Here is a 25364-nt window from a genome sequence, read left to right as displayed (position 1 = left end):
GTCTTTTCTCTTAAAAGATGTTTCTGCTTGAGATTGAATTCTGGATTGACAGTTTTTTTTAATCTTTTAGCACCTTAGCAATGTTCCACTGTGTACTGGTCTCCATAGTCTCTGATGAGAAGTCAACCTAAGTTGTTATTACTCTGTATGCGTTGTCATCCCCCCACCTCCATCCACCCCATGGCTGCTTTTAGGATTTTTCTCTATATATCTTTAGTTTTCAGCAATTTGACTATGGCTGCCTAGACATAGCAGTCTTCATATTTATCCTGCTTGGTGTTTGTTGAGCTTTCTGAATCTGTAAGTTATATCTTTCATCAAATTTGGGGACCTTTTTTTTTTTTTTTTTGCAGTACGCGGGCCTCTCACTGTTGTGGCTTCTCCCGTTGCGGAGCACAGGCTCCAGACGCGCAGGCTCAGCGGCCATGGCTCATGGACCTAGCTGCTCCGCGGCATGTGGGATCTTCCCAGACTGAGGCACGAACCGGTGTCCCCTGCATCAGCAGGCAGACTCTCAACCACTGTGCCACCAGGGAAGCCCTGGGGACCTTTTGACCACTGTTTCTTCAAGTAGTTTTTCTACTTCATTTTGTGCGCGCCTTCTGGGACTCCAATTATACGTGTGCTAAATCTTTTGATATTTTACTATAAGTTCCTGAGATGATACCTCCTTCTATTATTCTTTTAATTTTTCCCTTTCTGACCTTCAGATTAGATAATTTTTCTTGATTTTTAACTTCAGTTCTATTATCTCTGTTCTGCTGTTGACCTCTCCAAATATACTTAAAATTTTTCAGAGGTATTTTTAAGTTCTAGGATTTTCACTTGTTTCTTTTTAATAGATTTTGTTTTTCTCTGCTGAGACTTTTCTCTTTCTCTTTCCACTCATCGCAAGCATATTTTCCTTTGAATCCTTGAACATAGTTATAATAGCTGTTTTAGAATCCTGATTCTAACATCTACAAACATTTGAAGTTAATCTCTGTGATTGTCTTTTTTTCTTGAGAATTGACCACACTTTTTCTTTATATGTCAAAAAATTGGGGTTGTGTCCTGAAGATTGGAAAAACTCTGGATTCTGTTATAGTCCTATGAGGAGTGTTGATTTTGTTTGTTTTAGCAGGCAATTAACTTGGACACAAACTGCTTCTCTTTGTCAACAGCTCAAATCTCAGCTCAGTTGTTTATCCTTAGATGTAGCTTACCCCATACATGTATAGTATAAGAATCTAAGAATTTTTCTGCCCCCAAAGGTATTTCAAAACACTCTAGCGTTTATGGGCTTCCCTGGTGGCGCAGTGGTTGAGAGTCCGCCTGCCGATGCAGGGGACATGGGTTCGTGCCCCTGTCCGGGAGGATCCCACATGCCGCGGAGCGGCTGTGCCCGTGGGCCATGGCCGCTGGGTCTGCATGTCCGGAGCCTATTGCTCTGCGGCGGGAGAGGCCACAGCGGTGAGAGGCCCGCGTACTGCAAAAAAAACAAAAAACCACTCTAGCATTTAAAATATAGTACAAGTCTAGTTTTTCTTAATTATTTTTGTGAATTGTTACTTGACGCTGACAATTCTGCCTGAAAGATTTAAAGTTTAATGTTTCATTCCACCAAATACATTCACTGGGACATAGTAAAGGAGAAACGTATTGGTTTTGTAAGAAATTGATACTGAGCAGGTGCCAATACTCTAAATTATTCTTTTATCTGAGTATGAACTCAAGGCCTCAGTCATGAGGAATTCAGATCAGTTCAAAGCAATAGATTATTATCCATCTGAAAAGCAAGAAGTAGATTTTGCACAAAATAATATCCTCTTATTCATAGAAGAAAAGATACTCAGTAGCAGAGCAATTTACATGTGGCCTAAAAGCATTAAAGAGCTGGGCTTCCCTGGTGGCACAGTGGTAGAGAGTCCGCCTGCCGATGCAGGGGGCATGGGTTCGTGCCCCGGTCCGGGAAGATCCCACATGCCGCGGAGCGGCTAGGCCCGTGAGCCATGGCCGCTGAGCCTGCATGTCCGGAGCCTGTGCTCCGCAATGGGAGAGGCCACAGCAGTGAGAGGCCTGTGTACCGCAAAAAAAAACAAAAAACAAAAAAACATTAAAGAGCTTTTTCTTCAAAGAGATTGTGAATAGAAAACTAGTTTTAGAGGTGGCACTTTATGTGTTAAAATGTAAATAATCAGTCCTAATTAGCATGATGTTTTAGAATTTTAAAGCTGGAAAGGACCTCAAGAACCATGGGTACAAGACCAGAAACGTTAGAAAACTTTTCTCCCCCCCCTTTTTTTTGACAGCTCCCTTGTAGCTTGGGATAGAGAATAAGAGCTTCATCTTTTGATTTGAAAAACTTGAGTTCCAGGGAGGACTCTGTCATTTACTCTTTTGTTTGATTTTTGGCATGATATTTAACTTTTCAGTGTCTACATCAATTTTATCTATAAAATGGGGATAAGGGTCTGTCTTGCAAGGTTGTTTAAAAGATTATATTGTTGGCTCAGAGTGGGCTTTCAGTATTTTGTATTCTGCTTTCTGAATACAAAAGATGATAGTGTATGAATATAAGAGTACACTAGTGAGAAGATTGCTGTTCTTAGTCTGCTATTTAATCCTCTTAGGTAAGGCCCACTTTAGAAGGAGAATTTCCAAGAGAGGATGATAACAGAAAGACCCTGGCAGGGACTTGTGAGGGCTGTAAAATAAAAGTCATGGCAGTTGAGAAATGTGAGACTGGACATAGGATTTATGTTGGCTTTGCATTTGTCTTAGTTCTGTATCCTTACTACCAGAAACTCTCCACTCTAGAAAATTTTGGTTATGTTGTTGAACTGTGCACTGGACCACAGAAGGAAAAGCACCAGTGGTTAGACAAACAGAGGGGGTGTGGAAGAACTGAGCAATTGGGAATTTTGTCTTTTGAATTCTGGCTCCCTGTGCCTGGTACTAGATAGGTATTTAGTAAATATTTGCTGAAAAAAATGACTGGAGTTACTCTTGTACCTCAATATTCATATTTCCAGAATCTAGACTTGCTTGGGGGTTGCCCTGCCAAGTGTAATGTAGTGTGGTGGTACCCTGAAGGCTCTCATTTTGTTTACAATTACCTACTGAAATATGTTCAAGGCTCAGACTTGTTCCAACTAGAGGAATCCTGGAAGCAGTACGGATTCCTTTCTTTCTTTGCCCCCAACCTTTCCCCCATCTTTCTGCAGGGGATTTGTTGAGGCTGAGTCCTGGTTTAGTTCACCACCTCACCCAAATCTATTCTTGGCTCTGTATTTATTGTGAGTATTTATTAAGTGTTTGTTGAATGAGTGAACCAAAGGCACTAAATCTCTAGGAAGGCAAAAGAAAAGTTCAGGTGTATTGAAGCCACCCAGATGGGGAATTTATAGTGACTCAACCAAGGACCAGAGCAAACAGATGACTGTTCTTTCAAACCAGAGCCCCAGCAAGTTCAGCTGGTTAGTGTTTAGGTTTCCTTTATTGGAAATCAATCTAGGTCTGTTTCAGTTCTTAGTGTTCTTGGTCTGTCTCCAAAAGAGAAGTTATTTTTTATCTTAGAAATCTTCGTCCTGGGCTACCTATCAAATCATTGGATGCCTTGTTAATAAGACGGAATGGTCATCTGTCATTTTGGAAAGATAGTATGAGAGGGGATTCCATAGTTGTCACATTTATGTGGTTCTTTATCTATTTCCTTAATGTTTCCATGTATATTTTCTCATTTTTAGCTGCTTAGTGACATCGTAAAAAGTGCAGGTATTGTTATCTCATTTTCCATTGAGAATACCATATCTCAGAGGGGTCACTGTAAGTGGTTCAAGGCCTCAGAGTACTAGTAAAATGGCAGAGACAAAATTTTTAATCCTAGTTTTGTGCTTTGTTTAAATTATCTTGGCTATGAGAATCATCATCATTTATTGAATATGTATTATTAATCAAGCACTGTCCTTAAATCTTTTCTCATAGAGCCACATGGCTTGTTTCCTGACATCCTTGCAGTGTTAGTTAAGTGTTACCTCTCACTGAGACCCTCGTTGACCACCCATTTATAAATGTTATTAATTGTACCCACCTTTGCTTCTTACCTTTTTCTTGCTTTATTTATCTCCTTATAGTTTATCACCTAGGACTTCCATATGCATTTTTTAAATTGTGTATCTTTTTAAATAGAATATAAGTTCTATGAGGATAGAGATTTTTGTCCATTTCAGTCCTTGATGTACCCTCAGTACCATGAAAAAGTATCTCAATGTAGTAGATGGTAGGTACTCAGTAATTATTTACTGCATGAATTCATAATCCTCAAAAAAAGCTGGAAAAGTTTCACTGACAAGGAAAATCAAACCAAAGAAATATCTTGTATAAGGTCACCCAACTGAAAGGTTAAGAGAAGCCAATTTGGGATTCAAGGGATTTAGATTCAATGCTGTACTATATATTTTCAAAATTTTGTTTCCAAAGGTATGAGGGAGATACTGCAGAGACTGGTACAGAACATAAGGGCCCAGGTTCTGTGTTTTTCCTCTCCATTCCCTCCTGCAGCAATTTACTTTACTTGTTTGATATATTGAAGTTTAGTATGAAGTTTAGTATGAAGTTTTGTGTTTTTTAATGGTCTACCACTTTAAAAAAAGATTTACAAATCATTATGCTACATCATGCTGCTTTCCAGAAAAAAGTCATGCAAGGTTGAACTTGAATTGGTTTTAAAAAAGTACAAAAATATTGTGGTTAAAGGATATTCCTCAAAGTTTGGAAGAGGTAAGAAAATATTAAATACTATAAATGTTTTTGTAGCAGAAAGAACATTTGTAGTATCTATTACCTCTTCTAAAAATAAAAGTTGAGGGAACCGAAACTCCTGAGTGTGGGGACCTTGTCAGCATAACTCACACTGTAATACTTTATAGATATTGGGGAATGAATGGATAAACTAGAGTATGAGCTCTTTAAGGGGGAGACTCTGACAGTCGATGAATTCAGCAAACATTTGTTGAGGACTTACTGTATACTTGCCATTGTAGGAGGAGAAACAAAGAGCTTATCCCGAGGACATAATTAAGTCACAGGAGACATGTGTTCATGTATTTGGTATAACTTGCTAATCTCTTGCCGGTGATGGCCCAAAGGAGAGATGCCCTCTTTAGGCATTTATGAGAGGCAGAATGGTTGTCTAACTGGACTATGGATCCCACCTGGTGTGGCAGTATTTTTGGTTATATTCAAATTATGTATGTTTTTCTAGAATTCTAATAAGTGGGAGATGGGTGCAAGACCTAGTGTGTATCTAGGTTGTGTTGCACTTTGGAACAGGTGGTGTATTTGACGTGATGGTTCATGTTCATTTAACAAATGCTGCTTCACCTGAGTTATCTCATTAAAATTTTACCACAACCCTGTGATACAAATACAATTCCTCTCACTGTTTTAGAGTTGAAGAAATTGAGACTCAAAGCTATTAAGTAATGGTGCCCCAAATCATTCTTGAATTAGGTGATAGGGCCAGAATTTTAACTGTAAAATCCATGTTCTTAATCACTATGCTATGTTGCTTTTCATACTTCTTCCATTGCCAATCCTTTTATATGTTTTCAATTTTTAAGAGGAAGGTGGTTTATTCTCTCCTGAGAGTATTACACATTAACCAAAGTAAGATAAATATGTCTAAACATTGTTAAGTACCCTGATGAAAACTCAGCTGGTAAATGAGAAAAAGATGGAGTTTAAATACTCAGTTGACATGGGCCAAACAATGGTGGAGGTGCCGTCTGCCTTTTAGCTCTAATAAATCACAAGGATATAACTTGTGTCTTACGAGGAAGAGCATTCTGTTACTAATGGATTATCCTGCAGGAATATAAACAAGATATAAAAATAAATGCAGTCCTTGATTTATTTAAAGAGCAGACTCCTTTGTCTTTTTCACAGTTCATCATTATTCCATTATTACCATACCTAAGTCAGTTGGTTCTAATTTGTGTCATTGTGGAACTTCTATGGGGCTATTGATTTTTTTTGTTTTTTTGGGATTGAGGGGGGTGGTAAATAGTATCCCCTAAAGAGGAACTTTTAACTAATTGAGTGAGTGAAAAATCTACAGCTGTTGGGCTAGTCCATAGGGTTTAAGTATAACATAGTGGGCTTCCTTTGTGTTGCTCATGAGTAGAAGTTGATAACTCTTTGAAATTCTTACTGTAGAATTGTGGTTGGTACAGCGTTTGTTCATGCAGTTTCCACAGAGAAGGTAACAAACCTTTAGCTACCTCAGAATTCCCAGGTTCTCTCCCAATATGAAGCATTTAACAGTAATCAGGGATATTTGAGGAACTGCTCAGCCAGCTTCTTAGAGGGAAAAAAAAAAACCAAAACCAAGGTGGGCCAGGAGAGAGAAAGCAGCCTGATAACTACCACCTCACTGTTTAAGAAATGGCAATTTGGAATTTGAAGTATTTAACTATCTTGCTTATATTTTCAGGAAAGTATATATGCAGCATATGCTCTGAATCCTTGTGTATATTTGGAAGTGAAAATATGTGTGAATGCATGCATGAAAGCTTTAATTCCTGTACTAAATATAGACCAGCTGACTTCAGGGGTACATACTGTACATTAGCCAATGTATGCCTGGTGTTGAGATAAGCTGAGATAATCCTGCTCGCCTGTTCGCTCTCTCACTCTCTCACTCTCTCACTCTCTCTCTCACATACACACACCCCTCCTGTATACTCACACATTTTGTTATAATGTACTATGTATCTATTGCACTGTGTGTAAGTACTCTGTGCATATGTTTACAGCACAGTGTTCATTTTTACATTTGCATATGCACACATATACCAATTATAGAAAAATGGAATTCTCTGTATCTCCCACCACCACCATCACACACTATTTAGGGCTTGAAAATTACGGCTACAGGCTTTTTGTGTTGTTGTTTTGACAACAACCCAGAGTAGCCCATTTCCTCATTCCCTTAATTCCCACACTTGGTGTTCCCACCCTTTGGGAAGGAACACATGAAGGGGCTGGTACCATTTCTCCATCAGCAGAGGCACGGGAGGAGGGGCTATTGAAGGCAGGCACAGCTGGAGAGAATAGGCTGCAGCCCGGAGAGGGGCTGGCAAGGCCTTTGGGGCAAGCGGGGAGAAGACATGCAAGCTCCCGCCACGATGTGCATCTCTCCGTGCTCCAGCTGGAGCTTCAGCTCTTCAGATATCTCTGCCATCCGCATGTGCGCAAATACCTTCTTTCAGTGACACAGACCCTTGAAAAGGACAAGCCTGGGCTTTTGACTTGAACACTCAAAGCTTTATTTAAGTAGAAGGGGATAGGTTGAGTCTAAGTCCTCATTCTAAAACCAGGAAGACTTCATCATGAGAAGTGAACATTCCACTAAAAATGGAAAAAATTAAGCCCCTTTTACACACATTTTTAGTATCCTGAGGTTGGATAGTATCAGGAAATGCTGGTGAGAAGGTAGCGGCCAAGATTTCTTCAGATCCCCCCTCTGCCCCCCAACTCCATCCTCCACCTGAAACTGCTGCTTCTACTAAAAAAAAAAAAAAAGCTCAGATCATCTGCACTGGTGGAATGCATAAACAGAAGCTCAAGAGTGTATTCTAAAACCTAGCGAGCAACTTAAGAGCAGGGACCAACTTACCCCTAATATATTCCTTCACGCAATAGGAAATACTTGTGGCAATGATGCAAAGGAATTAATTGCTGCTCATATCAAGAACACTGAATTGGCCGAATGCTTTGAAAATCTGGTTCCATGAAATAACATGTGGTATGATAAAATTGGAAGCTTACCAAGAACTACAACTTTATTTATAATATTAGAAGATTCTGGGCAGGTAGAGATCATGTTGAAATAGCTGCTCATGGGCGTTCTCACTGGTTGTTACTTAAGCCGCCTTTAGTCCTTTTATATGCTGCAAAGAGCATGCTGGCTTTTCTGCAAAGTCATCGAGAAGTGTCACTGTCACATCCGCTGACACTCATGTCGTGCACCACCCTCTAGGGGAAGGTGTGAGCGTGAGTCCTGTGGAAGCCAACAGCCAATGAAGAGCACGCATACCCTGGCTCTTGTGTTCGCCATCCTCCCTGTCGTCAGATAGGGGATAAGAAGACCTTCCTAAATCCAACTGTCAGTTAGAGAATGGTATCAGATGCAGCTTGGCAAGGGAACACACAGAACAGTTCAGAGAAGGATATAATAAAATTGTTATGGTTGAGGCAAATACCCTCATTCCTCTGGTGTGGAACCCACATGGGAAACGTTACTTTGTGTTGTTATTTCTAGCGAGTCTTAATAGCAGTGCATTTCCTGCTAGCATACAGCATTTGCACCTCATCTAAGTGGTCTATGTGAGTGTTGCTGTTTTTCCTAGTTATGAAAAAGCAGAAACCAGAAACTTTATCTCTGTATTAGTACTTCAAGCTTCAGGCCTGCATCATAAAGGCCCCTAGATCTCAGGGGCTGATTTGTCACTACTCAAGTATCTTGAAACTAAAGCCAAGAAGTGGCTTTTCTATCTACTGAGATAAGTATATTACAAGCTGGTTTTATTGTGTGAATGTAGGACCAGGGGAGAGAGTGCCCCTACCTCCTAAGATAGGCCATACTGAAGACTCGAATGATTGTGGATACTCAAGGCCAGGCTTCAACAACTGAAGAAATCAAATGTTTATAAGATGCTTTCCCTTGTACTATTATTTTTCCTTAGTTTTAAAGGGAGTCTACATTGTGAAAATCTGTTGCTCAAAAAATGGGATATGATGTGCCTTAGGCTGTCTTACACTGACTTATATTTTTATAACGGGGGAGTAGGAGACCTTAGACTAACTGTAATTAAGCCCTGCTGCTGTTAGAAGTGCAATGAAGTCCTAAAATGACACGATGTTCTATTCCATTGGAAAGGTAAGTTGGGTTAACTTATTATTAAGAAAGAGGAAATGGAAACATCTAGCTTTTTTTTCATTGTGTCTTAAGATTGTCTTCCCAAGAATTGGATTTAATGAGTTCTTGGCCAGGTGAAGATTAGGAAATGTTTAGTGGCAGAGTTTTGTTTCCTTGCCAGTCTCTTCTTTCCACTTATTGACACCTGCTGGCAAGTATTTGACCCTTGTGCTCTCAGAGGGCCTGTGAAGAACCCTAAAACGCTCTGGTCAGTTGGCCTCCTACTGGAGGCTAGGTCACATTTCGTCCTTCATTTATACAAAAAATGTTTCCCAAGTCCCTGCAGCGTGCCCGGCTCTGGGCCAGGTTGCGAGGTTGGGTGTAGATAAGAGGTGTTACCTGCATTTGCTGTGGGGAAAGTAGTGTGGGCTAGAGTGAAACTGCAGGCTCCCAGAGCCCTCCCAGCTGACCCCAGTGCCTCTAATTCATCCCCCACCCCACCCTGTTACTTAGAATGCTTCTAAGTTATACTTGGTGTTTATAAGTTATGCACAGATGCTTATTCTCTAAATGAGAGTTTTACATGGTAAGAGTAATGGGACTGGGTTTCCTTTCCTTTTCTCTGTATCCCTCATGGGCCACCAGAGAATTCCTAAGTTCCAGTATATTTTAACTCCTTTCCTCCCTGATTCATAAACTAGGAAAACTTATCTCAAAAGTTGTAATGTAAAATGTTCGCTTTTCCTATATGCTGTGGCCCGTGCTCCTACCCCCTGCCCCAGTTCTCAGCCTCTTGAGTCTTTCGAAGGTGAAGATTAGGTTCAACTGCTTTTTCCTTGCGAAGGAACAGGCTGTAAACTTTCAAGTCCTGAGCACTTGCTTATTTTGGTTTAAAGGAACCTCAGCCCAGGGCTCCTGTTACAGTGAAGTGGGGAGAAGTGGGTTGAAGCCTGCCCTTCCTTTTGTTTCTTTTGTTATGATCTGGTTGTTAAGGGTAGAGTGGGGTGAAAAACAGGGTAAGAGCCCATTGAGCCCTTGAGTTGATAACCTTGGCTTTCAGGAGGCTCGGCTATGTGTTTCCGTGACTCTCCTGGAATATCTAGCACAAACTGCTGCCCAAACCAAACCCCATTACAATCTTTAAAGCAAACCTGTGTTTTGCTTAAAGAGAGAAGCTGCCACTCTCAACCGATTCCCAGGGCTCAGCCTCCTTCGGTTCTCTGGCATGTCAGCACTTGCCTCCTGTTTTTTCCATTGCACGCCTCCCCAGCTCAGCCACAGGGGCCCACCTCTCCCGGGATCAGGGTATGTGACCCTGGAGCCCAGACAGCCTTGCACATAAATCTTCCTGGTCCACCTGCAGTTCGTCTGTCAGCGGCTGCCCCACTTCTCCACTGGATGTGCTATTCCCACACATCCGTCAGACAGCCCTGAAGCCTCCGCGGGCCATTAGAAATTCAGACGGGCCCCACCCCATCTCTGGGTCTTCATCTGTCTTGTCCTGTATCATTGCCTGCCAGGCCCAGGCTCTTCCACCCTGAGACCTGAGCTCAGAGTGGATCGACAGCCACATCACAGCTATGGCCAGTTGCCATCAGGGTACCTTCTCTGAACTTGTCCTCTTTACTCAGCAAGACTTACTCCAGAGCAGCTTGTATTATCCAGGAAGCAGATGAAGATAGGGAACTGGACAGGCCCAGAGTTTCTGATGGGCTTGAACCGGATATGAGCAATATTCTAAGTTATCTGCCCTTTTTTGAACGGAAAGCAGGTTTTTCCAACATGGCAAGTAATGGTAGATTGAGAGGAAATGAATACAGTAAGGAACCTTTAAAGTCTCTTCTCAATGCTAGGTATACATGAAAGAAAAATGCATAGTGCAGTGGTTCAAGAGCATGGGTTCGATCTAATTATTTTTATTAGCTGATTGACTTGGGTAGGTTAACCTATCGGAACTATCTATAAAAATAGCATATAGCAATTACCAAGCATTGTAAGCATTAAAAAAAAAGGCATCACATAAAGTTGCACTTTCAAAGTGCCTGGCACATAGTAAGCAGTGGGTAAATGCTAATTACTGTTATGTTATTAGTTTCTTGGGGGAAATGGAATCTTTAAATGAGGAAAGACCAACAATGAGTGGCACAGATGCAGAGTCCTAGGTAATTTGGGGAAAGAAGGTCCTGAGAAGGCTTCAAAGAGGTAAAAGCGGGGCTGGGACTGGAAGAATGAGTAGAACTTAGATCATTTGATCTGGGAGAGTTCACACTTTTCTGCAATTTGGAGGAGCTTGTAGCAGAAAGAGAGTGGAGCTGGGGATTAGAAGCAATGGTCTCTTTGTTTTCTGCACTTACTCAGCATGAGCTTGGGCGCGCAACTGAGCCTTGATTTCCTGATTGTAGAGAAGGGGCAGGGAATGTCTGCTCTGCCTAGCTCCCAGGGTTGTTGGAAGGCACACATGAGATGAGTCAGGTAAAAATGCTTTGAAAATCGCAAAGTGTGACACAGGAGTAAAGTCTTATTAGATCCTTACGTTTAGAAAAAGAGGATCCCAGAAGAGTCCCAAACTACCTACGACTGTTAACTATGTAACCTACATGACACAGTGCTGTGGAAGAGGCACCCACAGCCCTGGTAAGGTCATAGCCCTGTGTTAACACAACCCTCCTGACTCTTCTTCCTACGCTCTTTGGGATTCTCCACTCACAGAACCTGAGTCAGTACATAACGTCCCTCAAATAATCACAACAATGACAATAATAGTAGTAAGAACAACAAGAGTAAAACAAGTCACTACCATTTATTTGGCACATACAATCTGTTAGACACTCTGCTAGATACTTTATGAGCACTATCCCTCTTAGTTCTCAAACAATATCATGGAGCAGCTATTGTTATCTCCAGTTTAGAGGTAATTAAGTTAAGGGTTAGAGAAATCATTTACTTGGTTCCATTTACTGAGTAAGTGACAGAGCTTGACTTAACTCAAATTTCTTTGACTCCAAAGCTTAAGCTCCTTGTGCCATTTTGCTGTTAATTTTTAAGGGAAAAAATGCTTTTTCCCCTCCAGACTGTGTGCCAGGTTTCCTGTGGAGGATTAAGCATGAGGATATGAGCTAAATGAGTGAGTAAAATGGTTAACATGCAGGTAGTCCCTCTCCTGTTACTTACGGCTCTATTACTGGGAAATTTAAGCCCCACATTAATTCCTTATCACCACCATATGCTCTCTCCCTAGTCCAGAGACTGGGGTATAACAATGAGAATAATCCCTTGTACTCATCCTGGGCTTTATATACTCATTGTTTCATTTGAACATAACAAGAAGCCCTTGAAACTATGTTGTCCTGTTCTACTCATGAGGACACCAAGGCTAAGGGAAGTCAAAGAACTGGCCTAGATTCCCAGCTAATAATTGGGAGAGCTGTCTGGAATATTACAACTGTTGCTAATAAAAATAATAGCAAGGGTAGGGTGTTTCTTATATCCTATAAACAGTGTACAACATGAAACAATGAGGAGGTTTCTTCCTTGAACTCTGGAAAGCAATGGTGTGATGTTCAGAGATGTTAACTCCTTGTGCTTGAGTATACTTAAAATTATGTCTATGTCACGGATATTTAAATAACCAAATCCTGAAACTTGCTGGAAAACGAAAGGTTTATTTTCTTGAGTAAATAAGGCTGGAGCCGAAGGAAAGGGGGATCAGCTATTAAATTCTTACCATGGCACAGAGGTTTCTGAATGTCAAATGTTAAACTCTTCTACATTCAATAGGAATTCTGCTATGAATCTTCAGTTCCCTAGGGTACCTTTCCTGTCTGTGCCTGTCAGCATCATTGTTATGTATTTTAAATAAAGCTTTCCCTAACATTCAAAACTCCTTCTGGCTCTTCCTTTTAGGAAAGAGGCATAAATAAAGTTTGTACTATGCCTTTGCATTTTTGTTTTCTTTTACCTTGTTCTAACTGTGTGCCCACCCCATCTCCACTCTTCAAAAGTGTAAAGCTAAGGTAAAAAGAGCTTTTAAAAAAAGGGGGGGGGCCCTCTGGGGAAGTATGCAAATGACAGAAATGTCTATGGGAAAATTAAGGGAAGTGAAATTCAGCAAGAAAGAAATTCATTGATGTTGTGATGAAACGTTGTCACTGGAGATGATGACAAATTAGAATCTGTTCCCATGGGGACCGGCGCGCTACCTACTCATCATTTGACCCGTGGCTGGATGCTGGCTAGCCGAAGAATTGACCCAAAAGATGACAAGATGGTTTCAGTCCCGTCATCTCATCAGCATTCAGGAACCCCTTAGGGGATGAAGGGGAGAGGATAAAGAAGGATAAAAGATGAAAGCTAAGCCATGGAAAGAAAAATGTTTTTAATTACAGTGAGGAGGATTGTGGGTCCACCTGTAGCTTTTTGCTGAGAACGTCCTTTGTTTTCGCCTGTCTGCAGGGATCATGGCAGGATACGCACGCAGAATCTGTCTGGCCTCTTGGAAGTTTCCGCCTTGGTAGCCAGTTCTCTCGCATTTAACAGATACATTCAGGATTTAATCTTTCTGTGGGCTATCTTTACTCTAATAGATTGTTATGCTTGCCCAGCAACCTGGATTTGGTTGGCATGCTGAAAGAGATTGCTTTTCGAAAGGGAAAATCTACCCCACGGTGGAGTGTGAGGTTTCTACTGTGAGTGACTGTCGCCGTCCTTGTCCAAAGGGCACAGGGTGGGTCATCTCAGGCAGTGGGGTCACAGGAGGCCAGGCACCCCCTGGGAATCCAGAGACCCTCAAGCTCCACATGCCTCTGTTTTTTCACACATAAAATAGGAATTACAATTTCATCTTACTACTCTGTGATGACATAAATTAACTCAGATGAAAACCCAGAGGAAAATACTGGATTCTGAAGTTCACTTCCTGCAGGATAGGAATGGTACATTCATTCTGTTCTCCTTCCAGGTTATGAACAAACTGGAACACCGTGGAGTAATCAGAACAGTTTAAGTTAGTTCAATGGAACTGATACCACAGTAGTCAGGTAACAGATAGGCATTGTTTTGGAGGATACATTATTTCAAATTCGGCCCGATCCCTTTTTCATATTGGCGATAGAATTTAGCAGTTCTAAACTTCTTCAATTTTTTGATTTTCATAGGAATTATGAAGCATTTTAAATGAAATGTAAACTATTAAAAATCTAATTCTTATTATAAAGTAATGAGGCTGTGTATTGCTTATGGTATCCTGCCGAGAATTTCACAGCAGTTGCTCAAACGGGTTTGAAAAGAAATGGCGAGGGAGGTTGCTGGTCTGTGTGTTTACAGAGTGAAGCAGTGTTGCATAAAGCCCGGAGCTTTGTTCCTAAAGCAGAATGCTATTGGCTTTAGATCCCAGCTTTACTACTTACTGGCTTTGTGACCTTGAGCAGGTTATTTAACCTTCAGCAACCACTTCTAGAAGATGGAGATGTGTACTTTATAGGGTTCTTTGAAGGATTAAATTGATATATGCTTGTGAGGTGCTCAGAATAGTGCCCTACACATAGTTAGCCCTCAACAGATGTTGGCAATTATTTGTTTTAAATAAACAAGATAGGGTGTCGCAGTATGAAACACAGGGGTTTCTGACCAAGAGGTGCGAATCCTAGTGGAGAGAGCTTGCTTCTGAGACCTTTTGTTCATTGCCTTGCGTGTCTGGGCTCTGCGTGCAAGTTAGTGCCTCCGCCTATGAAGAATGAAGCGTGAGACTCACCCTAACCAGGAGGCCAAAGGCAGATACCACCCCCTGCTCCCCAACCCCCGGGCAGGGCCAATCTCCCATCAGCCAGTAACCACCCCCCCCTTGGGTTCTGCAACCCAAGGAACACTTAGTTCCACGGCCAGCCCACTCTGTGCCATGGCTGATCATGTTGCAGCTTCTCTTAAGTTAGGTTTGTCTGGGGCACCATAGCTGAGCAAGTGAACACACAGGTTTTATAGGCAAGACAGTTGTGAGTTCTGAATGAGTGAGTGGGTCCTTTTATTTTGTGGCTCATTGATATAAGGTGACAGTACCTCCATTGTAGGGTCCTTGTGCCTAGCATATGGTAAGTACCACTGTATGGCAGCTGTTATGATTTTCTGAAGAACCCTGAAACCTCATTGCAACAGGTTTATAATTCACAGGCTACAGTCTCGATAATTCTGATGATTTAGTTGCAGTGCTTCTGTCTGAGCAGCTCTGTTTAGCTTAGCTTCAACATGTTTATCTTAGGATGGAATTCCACCTATCCTGGGTGTTCCGGTTACTTGTTGCTGCATTAGAAAGCATCCCAACCTTAGTGGCATAAACAACTGTTTCTTTATGCCTACGGATTCTGTGGTTCAGGCATTGCAAGGATGGCACCTCTGTTCCGTAATGTCTGGGGTTCCATCAGTGAAGCCTGGGGGCTGGAATTATCCAAAGGCTTCTTGACTCATATCCGGAGCAAGGACTGGGATGAAGACTTGCTCACCTAGGGCTGCCAACCAAGCACTTGACTGTGCCCTCTCCATGTGTCTTGGACTTCTTACAGCATGGTAGTTGAGAGCATTCCAAGAGAGACAGGCGGAAGCTGCATGCCCCTTTATGACCTAGCCTTGCAAGTTACATAGTGTCACTTTCTCTATGCTACTGGTAGAAGCCATCAAAAGCCTACCCAGATTCAAGCAGTGGGAGTAGAGGGACCCCCACTTCTAAATGGGGCGCAGATTTTTATAAAATTACTGGAGTTATGGCTCAATCTTGGACATGTTAGGGCTTCTGACTTCTGCCTATAGCAAAGCAAGCCATACAATCTCTATTCCAACTACTTCACTCTGCAATTGCATAATGAAAGCAGCCAGAAACAATATGTAAACAAATGACTGTTTCAATAAAACTTTACTTATGAACACTGAAATTCAAATTTCATATAGTTATTAAATATCACAAAATACCTTTTAAAAAATTACATTTAAAAATGTAAGAGCCATTCTTAGCCCATTAAAAAATAGGCAGTGAGGCAAATTAGAATATCACGATGAGCTGGATCTGACAGCCCTCAGAATAGGAGAAAATATTTGCAAACGAAACGACAGACAAAGGATTAATCTCCAAAATATACGAACAGCTCATGCAGCTCAATATCAAAAAACCAAACAACCCAATCAAAAAATAGGTGGAAGACCTAAATAGACATTTCACCAAAGACATACAGATGGCCAAGAGGCACATGAAAAGATGCTCAGCATCACTAATTATTAGAGAAATGCAGATCAAAACTACAATGAGGTATCACCTCACACTAGTTAGAATGGGCATCATCAGAAAATCTACAGACAACAAATGCTGGAGAGGGTGTGGAGAAAAGGGAACCCTCTTGCACTGTTGGTGGGAATGTAAATTGATACAGCCACTGTGTAGAACAGTATGGAGGTTTCTTAAACAACTAAAAATAGAACTACCATATGACCCAGCAATCCCACTACTGGGAATATACCCTGAGAAAACTATAATTCAAAAAGGAACATGTAACTCAATGTTCATTGCAGCACTATTTACAATAGCAAGGTCATGGAAACAACCTAAATGTCCATCAACAGATGAAGGGATAAAGAAGATGTGGCACATATATACAATGGAATATTACTCAGCCATAAAAAGGAACAAAATGGGGTCATTTGTAGAGATGTGGATGGACCTAGAGTCTGTCATACAGAGTGAAGTAAGTCAGAAAGAGAAAAATATCATATGTTAATGCATGTATGTGGAATCTAGAAAAATAGTACAGATGAACGTATTTGCAGGGCAGGAATAGAGACACAGATGTAGAGAACAGATGTGTGGACATGGGGGGAAGGGGAGGCTAAGATGAACTGAGAGATTAGGTTTGACATAAATACACTATCATGTGTAAAATAGATAGCTAGTGGGAACCTGCTGTATAGCTCAGGGAGCTCAGCTCAGTCCTCTGTGATGACTTAGATGTGTGGGATGGGGGGTGGGGAGGTCCAAGAGGGAGGGGATATACACATACATATGGCTGATTCACTTCATTGTACAGCAGAAACTAACACAACATCGTAAAGCAGTTATACTCCAATTAAAAAAAAAAGAATATCATGATGAGCTAGATCTGGCTTTAAGTTAGAATTCTCCAAATGTGTAGAAGAAACACTGGGGTATTTCTCAAGTGTCTGTGTGTTTGGATATGTGTGAGGGAAAGAAATGTTTGCAATTTCCCTTTTCATTTTAGAAGTGAATTTGTGAAGATGTTATTTGGAATTCCAGTCCTTTCAAGCACACCTTATCTTTATCCTGTTACAGAACATTTGTTCCCAAGGGCGATGAAGAATGACACTTGTAGGTGGGAAATTTGAAGCAGATTTGAAAATCGGCTTGAAAATAACAAACGAAGATATTCTGATTTGGTTCCATGTTCTCAGCCTCCAAGCTGTTGGATTGTGCGAGATGCATGACCCAAAGGAGATGATTAGTTCTCCTCTAGTGTGCTGATAATGAATAGCTCTACAAAACCAATTAGCAATAATTCTATCAGTCACTGCATTTGGGTAACATTTTGTTTAAGGGGAAGAAAAACAACACTGTTTTCCTTAGAGATCTCTAATTAAGCTGTGATATTTGGTGGGAACAATGGAGAAAAAAGCAGTATGCTTAGCAATTTGCTTTTGCTATCCCCATATGAAAGTGTATTATGATGAAGTGTTCTGTTCACAGCAGTTAAGAAAGATATTTGTCCGTGTTAAAGGTGTAACAGACCAAACACAGATCTATTTCTAACAATGTATTTTGTTTTGTATGGATGTCTGCATTGCACAACTTCAGGGATTTGCCATTCACATGGAAGGCTGTGAATGGCGCCCCCTGGAGTTGTGTAGCAGAAGATACTGAATATCATTTCCCTTCCTTCAAGTGTTTTCCTCCTGAAAAATCTGTGGGAATCGAGAACCATGAATAGTGGCATTTTTTCTTCCAATCACTGTTGTTGCTCTGTAACTCCTAATACCCACTGTCATGCCGACAATAATATCAACAGACTTCGTTTTCTCCAGCAAGGCATTTTATGGGTCAGCAGCATTCTATCTGAATTTGAGCACACGGGTAGTTCTTAATGTATTATAATCTATTGTAAGATAGAAGTTATTATTTTACTGCTGTTGAAGTATCCTTCTGTGCCTTCTGGGCATTTTGCAATTTTTATTTCAGTTTACACAATGAAATAAGACTTGGGTGTGTGTTTATCTTACCTGAAGTTTACTGCAGGCAGCTTGTGACACAAATTGATGAACTTATAGGAAAAAGTACAATGGGTTATTGTCCTGGTCTTTCTATTTATTTTGCTTACTCTCATCCTACAGCTAGCCAAAAAAATCCGAGAGAAGTTCAACCGTTACTTGGATGTGGTCAACCGGAACAAGCAAGTTGTAGAAGCATCCTACACGGCTCACCTGACCTCTCCTCTAACTGCGATTCAAGACTGCTGTACTATCCCACCTTCTATGATGGAGTAAGACTTGGAATTTTTTGTTGTTGTTTAAACCAGGAATTGAATGGCTTTCCATTCATATTTAAAATACCTGTTTGTTTATTGCAAAATGTATTCCTGTCTTAAATTAGCTCTTTACCTTAACATAGACAAGTAATTCTTAAAGAAGTACGACTATATCCAGGAAACTCATGGACCTTCCCCGCTTGCCTTTTTGTCAGGCTGCAATCCAGGTTCAGAAGTATCAAGCATTGTTTGAGTACAGAGTTGACTAAGTCTAGAAAATTGCAAACATTTTTTTCATGTGTTAACTAATGCATCATGAATAAGACAGTTTCACTGATTCTGCTAATTTGCCTGATTTAAGGGAATGCTTTTTATCTTTGATACAAGAGTAGAAAAAACTCCCACTTCATACTTTATAGTGTGTTTAAAACTACCAAGGCAGATGTGGCTTCAGATAATATTGAAACAGAATGGTTGAGGATATTTTTATTTATTGGCATAGTGATATTTCTATCTGGAGGTGTATAGGGCCGTGTGATGCTGGAAACTGCTTGGAGGGGAAAGAACACTTATCTAGAGGTACAAAGAACTTAATTTTGATTTAGTCTCTAATTATCTGTGTGACCATAATCTAGTTACTTAATGTTTATTTGTATGCACAGTTTTCTATCAGTGGATAATAATCTCTATTATACCAATTTAGAATTGGCTGTTTACAATAGAATGACTAAAATAAGTTAACATACTTTAAAAATTATGAGTGTAAATGTTAGCATATTTAGTATGTATCACTCTTCTTTTTGCATAATAAGTGCTCTTGAAGCTATGCAAAGGATGGAGACAACATAGTTTTTTGGTAGTTAAGTGATGCTTTGCTTCCACAAAGAAGTGTTTACTTATTACAGCTTCTTGGTGGGCTATGTAGGTAACAGAGCATCCTCAAGTCATTTTATTTCTCCATCTGTGTGATATTAAGATGAGTCTTTCTCTCTGGCTTAGCCTGTCTGCAACCTAGAGAAGCTCATATTAGTTTTTTGCTAAACTAAATGGAAAGTGTATACAATTTGGAATGAGACTGTCCGGATATGAATCTTAGCTCCAGGACTTAATACTCAGGTGGTCTCAGATATTTGATGTCTTTGACCCAGCCTGTCTTCATCCCTAGAATGGGATCAATGATGGATACTTCACAGGATGTTGTGAGCATTCAGTAAAATCAATTATGAAAGTATTTTGCAAATTGTAATGTTCTGAACAAATATCAGCCATGATACATATACTTTGCTATCACAGTGAACATTTCATTTTTCGTTACTGATATCATTTTTATAGTTGGGGCATCAGTAGCTTAATGTTTTTGACAGTTTGTCTCTAACCTAAAAATAAAATAAGCGTCCAGTAGGGCTTTGAACCAAAGAAAAAATCATTTCCTGGCTGAGAGAAAAGATAGTATAATAAGGGAGAAGTCCTTAGAGCTAGAATTACGCTTAAAACACTGGTTCTCAACCAGGGTGATTTCCACTCCCCTTCATCCCCAGGGATATTTGGCAACGTCTGGAAACATTTTCAGTTGTCACAATTGGAAGGTGGGGACCGTTGCTACTGACATGTAGTGAGGAGAGGCCAGGGATGCTGCAAACATCCTATAATGCACAGGACAGCCCTGCAAAACAAAGAATTATCTGGCTCAGAATGTCAGTAGTGCAGAAGTTGCCTCAGAAGATGGGAGATCTTCATGAAATTCCTAGGTGGAACTACTCTAGATGAAACAAAAAGCTTGAATTGACTGGCGTCTACTCGTAAATCTACCTAGTACGTCACCTCCCCATTATTTTCCCCCTTCATGAATTTCTATTAATGTTTCAAGAAGTAATTCAATAATTTGCCTCGCTCCATAGCTTCCTGTTACCTCTTTTTTTCCCCTCTCCTTGTTTACCTTTGCCCTGGAGGAATTCACTGCTCCCTCATCTTTGTTCCCATAGTAAGTTTCCTCCATCTCTATTACAGTGTAGAGCTGAATGTTTCACATGTAGTTGTTGGTAGGTCTGCCTCCCCTGCTGTTCTGGGCAGGGATTACACCTCATCCATTTTCATCCCAGTACCTCGCAATTGTGTTTGATTACTATTTATTGGGATCTGGAATGGTTTGGATATGGGGATGAGTAAGGGGATGGAATTTCTACTTGAGAGTAATTTCTGCTCTCAAGAAATTAAAAAATTATTGGGTGGGGGCCAAATACTGAACATAATAAATAGTTAGGGCAAAATGTGACACAGCGGAGAGGTGCCGTGGTTCCGCTAAGCAGAGTACTATACCAGGTGGGTGGCATCACCAGAGATTCTGTGAACTTCAGCAGTGTGCATCTAGACCTAGAGATTATCATACTAAGTGAAGTCAGTCAGACAGAAAAAGACAAATATTCTATGATATCACTATAATCTAAAATGCAGTACAAGTGAATTTATTTACAAAACAGAAACAGAGTCACAGACATAGAAAACAAAGCTATGGTTACCCAAGGGGAAGTGGGGGGTTAGATAAATTAGGAGTATGGGATTAACAGATACTACCATATATAAAATAAACAACAAGGATTTACTGTATAGCACAGGGAACTATATTCAATATCTTGTAATAACCTATAATGGAAAAGAATCAGAAAAAAAGATATATATCTGAAGCACTTTGCTTACACCTGAAGCTAACACAATATTGTGAATCAGCTATACTTCAATTTTTTTTTAAGTGTGCATCTTGTTTGATCTGGTCATTTGGAAGAATATCACAAGGAAATAATGACATGTTTTTAAAGATAAATTTGTAAACAGAGTCATTGTAGTGCCATTTAGAATAGCGAATATTGTATATATTCCTATTGTATATTCCTATCCTATATTGTATATATTTCTAATAATAGGAGATTAGTTAAGGAAATTATGTCACATTCAAAAAGGTGATAACATAAGATGCAGCCATGCTGTAGAAGAGAATTTGCTGACTTGTGAAAATGGCCATACATGCATACACACACTGTACACATCTCAAGTTTGGGAAGACTTACATCAAAATGTTTTGGAGTAGGGCTTCCCTGGTGGCGCAGTGGTTGAGAGTCCGCCTGCCGATGCAGGGGACACGGGTTCGTGCCCCGGTCCGGGAAGATCCCACATGCCGCGGAGAGGCTGGGCCCGTGAGCCATGGCCGCTGAGCCTGCGCGTCCGGAGCCTGTGCTCCGCAACAGGAGAGGCCGCAACAGTGAGAGGCCACAACAGTGAGAGGCCCTAGTACCGCAAAAAAAAAAAGAAAAATATTTAATAAAATATGTGGATAAGTAATAAAGTAGGTCACAAAGCAGCATGTATAGTATAATTTCAATTTAAAAATATATATATAGGGCTTCCCTGGTGGCGCAGTGGTTGGGAGTCTGCCTGCCAATGCAGGGGACATGAGTTCGAGCCCTGGTCTGGGAAGATCGCCCGTGCCATGGAGCAACTGGGCCCGTGAGCCACAGCTGCCGAGCCTGCGCGTCTGGAGCCTGTGCTCCGCAACGTGAGAGGCCCCAACAGTGAGAGGCCCGCGTACCGCAAAAAAAAAAAATGTTTTGCAATAAAGACAGTGGTTTCCATTTTGACTATGCTAGGATAAGGCTTGAGGTCTGAGATGCAGTCCATCCAGCCATTTGGCAAAAACTAGTGGTCTACCTCTAAGTGAATATAATAAACCGTAAAATGTAGTTTCTGCCCTCCAGGAATTTCTCACTTAGTTCAGTTTAACATCTAAGAGACTTGAATTATACTTCTAGCAGGACCCATGCTGAGTAAGCAGATGAGTATGAGAGGCTGTTCCTCCTTTAGAGGCTGGACTTCTGTGTTGAATGTAGAATGCAAACTGTGGAACCGCAATGCAATCTTCTCTCCTTACCAGGAGTAGTTGACAGAGCCAAGAGCTGCCATTTGGGGTGAATCTGGTAAAACCAGAAGAGTTCTGATGATAAAGCTGAGTATTCAGAAGATGTACAGATGACAAAAAACAGGTTCCCTCTTAAAGAGAGATCTGATCACAGCCGTCTGCAGCTGAAAGTGGCAAGCGACAACTACCCTTCTCTTAGACTGAGTCTCCTTGGCTAAACAAGAAGCTCACTTGCCAGAGAATGTGTGTAGGAATTTTTGGAGTGAACACTGAGCTGACACTTCTCTAGGCATTGGCTAAGCACAAATACTTTGTAAAATCGAGGCTCTTTCACCTTTTTAATGAAGATTCAAAGATGGGAAGAGTTAATAGTAAGTTTTTGCTGTGAACCGGGGTAGGAATCCTTAGCTGCCCTTTTTCCAGTTTCTCATAAAACGCTTTAATCTGCATTTTTTAACCATTGTGGTATCCTAGTGTGGACATTTTCAGTCCCTCTTTCTTATATTTCAATCCCTCCGAAAAAGTCTCCATTTTGAATCTCAGGGAGTCCATGTTGGAGTTAAATGCAGAAACGAAGAACTCCCAGTCTTGAGAAGCAATGTAAGGAAATTACTAAAAACAGGTTATCGTCTCTGTCAAGAGATACTGTTTTTTCTCTTATGGAAGCAACATAAAGTTTCTTTTTAAAATAAATATACCTAAATTTAAAAAACGCATTAATTAAAATGAAAATATTAAGGGAATGTGACCAAAGTTTTGAAGATGATCGATATGGTAATGACTGAAGTTAAGGAAAAATGGGCTCAAGATTGTTAAGAGAAGTCCTTCCAAATTGTAAGATTTTACTGTCCTATAAAGCAAACAACTTTTTTCTTTTTTTTTTGGTGAGGGGGATGCGGATGGACTGCACTGTGCAGCTTGTGGGGTCTTAGCTCCCCGACGAGGGATTGAACCCAGCAGTGAAAGTGCGGAGCCCTAACCACTGGACCTCCAGGAAATTCCCTATAAAGCAAACTCTTTATGCCCATGAACTGGCCACAATCATATGCACTAATAATGCCATTATAGTAAATATAAGCAAGTGGACTTGAGATAAGGGATCACCAGTCTTATATCTGGATCTTATCCATTCTTAAATACGTGGGCCCCGTAAACATTTTTAAAAATGCAACAGTGACCCAATAGCACTCGAGCTATTTATTACTAACATTGTATCTGTAGCCCATTGACCTTGCTTCTCCAACTGTATTAAGGACAAGTTAGCACTAGGCCAAAATTTTTATGACTGATTTTAACCAATGGCTAATTTTTATATTTTAGGCCTAGAATTTTATTTTTACTGATTTATAATCCATATTTGATTTTTTTTTTTTTTTTTTTTTTTTTTTTTTTTTTTTGCGGTACGTGGGCCTCTCACTGTATGGCCTCTCCCGTTGCAGAGCACAGGCTCCAGACGCGCAGGCTCAGCGGCCATGGCTCACGGGCCTAGCCGCTCCGCGGCATGTGGGACCTTCCTGGACCGGGGCACGAACCCACTGTGCCACCAGGGAAGCCCCATATTTGATTTTTGTCACTAAAGCTTGATTATGCATATTTTTAAAAAATAAAATGCCCAGTTCTGAAGAGAGAGGAACTTTAAAGCACTCTATTATAGAATATTCTGCAGAATACACCCTGAAGGTTATACTATGATGACAACAGAGAGAACCTGCAAAGCAGCAGAAAATTGATTTTTTTCAGATGATTTTGATACTTTGCTTCTCAGACCAGTCAACTCTTCTTACTCAGGAGCCCTGGAAGTTAATTATTTTGTACAGGGTCCTGCATAGTGATTAGGTATTCCGTCAATATTTGTTGAAGGAATGATGTGAAGAATTAATATTATCTAACATGGAAAAAAATAGGCTGTGGTTTAATCTAAGACAAACTCATTTTCAATGGTATTACTTTAAATAGCATAATTTTGAGAATGAGTTTATTCACTCGTGTAATTTAATTTACAGCTCCCTTTGTGTTGTAATGGGTTAGGTGGTGAGGGTCCACAAGATCCTGGGCTCCCTCGCAAGGATTGCAGAGACACAGAAACACCTAATAATGCCCGTGGTCTATATCTGGCCTACAAGTGTGTTTATCTTGGCTCCCCGAGATGTTTTAAAGGTTTTTAAATTTGTAAGTTTTAAAATCTGTTGCCTACCTTTAAAATTTAGGGGAATTACACAGTTTAAAAATCCAAACTTCAGGGATTTCCCTGGTGGTGCAGTGGTTAAGAATCCACCTGCCAGTTCAGGGGACATGGATTCGAGCCCCAGTCCAGGAGGATTCCACACACCGTGGAGCAGCTAAGCCCATGCACCACAACTACTGAGCCTGCGCTCTAGAGCCAGCGAGCCACAACTACTGAGCCCACATGCCACAACTACTGAAGCTCACATGCCTAGAGCCCGTGCTCTGCAACAAGAGAAGCCACTGCAATGAGAAGCCCGTGCACCACAATGAAGAGTAACCCCCGCTCAACACAACTAGAGAAAGCCTATGCGCAGCAACGAAGACCCAATGCAGCCAAAAATTAAAAAAAAAAAAGAAATCCAAATTTCTGTCCTCTCTAAAATCAGATCTGACGATGATGAGTCCACATTCCCACTGGGCAGTAGTCAGCTTCTGTGATGAGCATCCCCCTTTGAAGACAGCCTGCATTCTCCCCTTCACCACAGTCCCCACTAGCTCCTATCGCATTACACCCAGCCTATTCCCCTGACTTTCATTACCTGCTTGGCCCACATTAGCATGTGATATAATGTTAATAAATTTTTAAAATGTCTTATCCATGTGCATTCCCTGATATGCCATCTTAAACATACGTGCTCCTTCTGTCAGGTTTAAATATAGCTCCTTTATGCATAATACTGAGAATATCTATCCCCGAAACCCGGCTTGCCACAGAGATTGGGTTATCCTGTGCACATCTGAAGCTGTTATTTTATCAGCAGGCCCTGCTAACCCTTGACTTTTTCATAAATCAGTCAATAATTTTGCCTTCCACATCTCT

General features: G+C 40.8%; 1 protein-coding gene across 3 annotated transcripts in view; it reads left to right on the top strand.

Annotated features, from left to right (window-relative positions):
• CACHD1 (cache domain containing 1) overlaps window positions 1-25364 on the top strand; it is a 218503-nt gene that overhangs the window by 95810 nt on the left and 97329 nt on the right. For all 3 annotated transcript variants that reach the window (XM_060139854.1, XM_060139855.1, XM_060139853.1), the window contains exon 3: window positions 18278-18426. In XM_060139854.1, coding sequence (XP_059995837.1) covers window positions 18278-18426 — 149 coding nt within the window. The remainder of the gene's footprint in view (window positions 1-18277; window positions 18427-25364) is intronic.

The sequence above is a fragment of the Lagenorhynchus albirostris genome, chromosome 2 (genome assembly GCF_949774975.1).
Source record: "Lagenorhynchus albirostris chromosome 2, mLagAlb1.1, whole genome shotgun sequence".
NCBI classification, from domain to species: domain Eukaryota; kingdom Metazoa; phylum Chordata; class Mammalia; order Artiodactyla; family Delphinidae; genus Lagenorhynchus; species Lagenorhynchus albirostris.
Note: the sequence above shows the minus strand (reverse complement) of the source record. Positions and strands in the feature narration are given on the sequence as shown.